Below are 2066 nucleotides of genomic sequence, written 5' to 3'. Positions count from 1 at the left end.
TGGCTAAAAAGAAAGAGACGAGATATTAAGAGTGCATATAATGGCGTCCAATGTAAGAGAGTTAATTCATGAGGTAGCTATAGTGTTACAATATGATGCATTAAAGGAGGACATAGCTTGTGTTTGCCATGCACATCCCACAATGAGTGAGGCAAAGAAGGAAGTAACAATGGCAACATATGACAAGTCAATTCATATTATAAGACATGAATAAACGTCTATCCTTTCTTCTTAATCCATGTTTTCTTTTTTATCAAATGGGGCTTTAAAATGACTTTCACGAGTCATTTATTTTTTCTTATTACTCTATTCAGTTAAGGGTCGAAGAAATTTTTTTTCAACTTCCATTTGGCTCTGGTTACAATGGTATGTTTGTGCTTTTTATACTTGAGTTTCAAATAAAAATGAAATCAGAATATGTAGAATAATTGAACTATTGAAGCTCAGTTGAGTTTATTAGAACACCAAGAAGGATTTCCTCAAAAGAAATCCAAACGACAGTTTTCATAACTAAACACAATGTGCAGCCAGCAACAAAGCGTATACAAGAGTTGATAGAAATAAATTAGCAATAACGAAACCTTTTTAGTACAAGCATCATGATGTAAAAAGGGGACCTTATATTTATTCTATAAGACATAAGTAGACTTGTATTAGTTCGATCCATTTGAGTTTGTTAACTTTGGTTCATCCGAGTTTTTTGACTTCAATGCATCTGAGTCTTTTGCCTTCGGTTCATCTGAGTCTTTTGACTTCGATTCATCTGAGTCTTTTGACTTCGGTTCATCTGAGTTTATTAATGTCGGTTCATCAAAGTTTATTACCGTGGGTTCATAGCCGACAACAATAATTTTTTCCAAGGAAGGAAGGAACATGTCTGAAAATTTCGCATGCGCCGGGTGTTCTATGTACTCTACCATGCCCTGCTTACTCTCAAAGGTGGATTGAAAGACGTGAGTGTAGCCTTCATGTAGATTTTCAATGCTAACATTCTTGCCCCTGTCATTGTAGAACAAAAGGAAATGCTTAAGCTCATTAATTAATGGATTTTAAAGCTAACATTATATGTAAAAATAACAAGGAAAAAAAATAGCAGAAATAACATTTTCTATTTTTCTCAAAGCCATTTCCATTTTGTCACATAACAATCTTCCATCTTGTCTAGTGTATTCTCGTTGGTTTTGGCTAAAACCAACCCATCGTTCGTTCTAATCGGTTGGTCGATTTTAAATAGCCTTCCAGAATCGTTAACCACCCACCGACTATAATCGATTGGTTGGTTTTCGGTATCCAATTGTGCCTAAAATGAGTACCAACCAACTGATGTTGGAAAAGAAACTTAATTTGATGCATGGAAGAATCTTTTGAATAGAGCAAAAACCTCCACCCAGTCAAGTTTTTCCCGAAACTTCACTCTCTATCGAAATCTCGAAATTTCCCACCATGAGAATAACCGAGTCGGGTAGAGAAAAAAAGGAAAAAAAAAAAAGAAAAAAAAGAAAATTACCACTGAAAAGTCTTCATAGGTTCAATGAGATTGACGAGATTTGCATATGCCTTCTTGAGTTCTTCGATCTGTTCCTCAGTAATTTCATCTTTGAACTTCGCTAGCAAAATATGGATCACCATTCCTTTCGATTCCCCCATCACTTGATTCCTCTCTTATTGCAAAGGCTTCAAGCTTTTACGCTGAAATGAAGCCATTCGTTTCTGTATTTATACAAATAACATGTGTCAACCTAACTAAACCAAAACACCTTTTTTTTAAAAATTTTTATTTTGCATGGATTCCTAAAATTAAACAATAAAAAATAAAAAAGTAGTGATTCCATAAAATATTAAACCTATTCATCTTTGACAGATGCTCACCCAGAGTTTTTTGTACCTCCCATTTTTTACTTTTTACTTTTTTCACTTTCATTTATTCTCTCTATCTAAAAAACAGATTCGATTTGATGTATGGAAAATTGAGTTTACTTATCCATTCAGTTGACTTTTAACATCAAAAGACATTGAAGAAGCTCAAACAAAATTCAACTACAGGCTCCCCACGAATTAACAACAAG

At 34.0% G+C, this 2066-nt stretch overlaps 1 protein-coding gene across 1 annotated transcript; it reads right to left on the bottom strand.

The window, feature by feature from the left end:
* Nucleotides 1–418: 418 nt before the first annotated feature.
* On the bottom strand, nt 419–1731 carry LOC120072297 (stress-response A/B barrel domain-containing protein HS1-like). Its single transcript, XM_039024753.2, has 2 exons — nt 1508–1731; nt 419–999 (listed from the first exon to the last, which is right to left on the bottom strand). The coding sequence occupies exons 1-2, from the start codon at nt 1645–1647 to the stop codon at nt 654–656; spliced, it is 486 nt and encodes a 161-aa protein (XP_038880681.2). The 5' UTR covers nt 1648–1731; the 3' UTR covers nt 419–653.
* Nucleotides 1732–2066: the final 335 nt, after the last annotated feature.

This window comes from Benincasa hispida, chromosome 1 (genome assembly GCF_027475165.1).
Source record: "Benincasa hispida cultivar pf3 chromosome 1, pf3_genome.v1.1, whole genome shotgun sequence".
Taxonomy (NCBI): Eukaryota; Viridiplantae; Streptophyta; class Magnoliopsida; order Cucurbitales; family Cucurbitaceae; genus Benincasa; species Benincasa hispida.
The sequence above is the reverse complement of the archived record's forward strand: the minus strand, read 5'-3'. Positions and strand labels throughout refer to the sequence as shown.

Bases quoted from the DNA above. Each gene is read 5' to 3' on its own strand.
- LOC120072297 (XM_039024753.2), bottom strand. From the start codon at position 1,647: ATGGGGGAATCGAAAGGAATGGTGATCCATATTTTGCTAGCGAAGTTC. The intron at 1,000-1,507 runs GTAATTTTCTTT...CTACAATGACAG, and splicing joins CCTATGAAGACTTTTCAGTG to GGGCAAGAATGTTAGCATTG.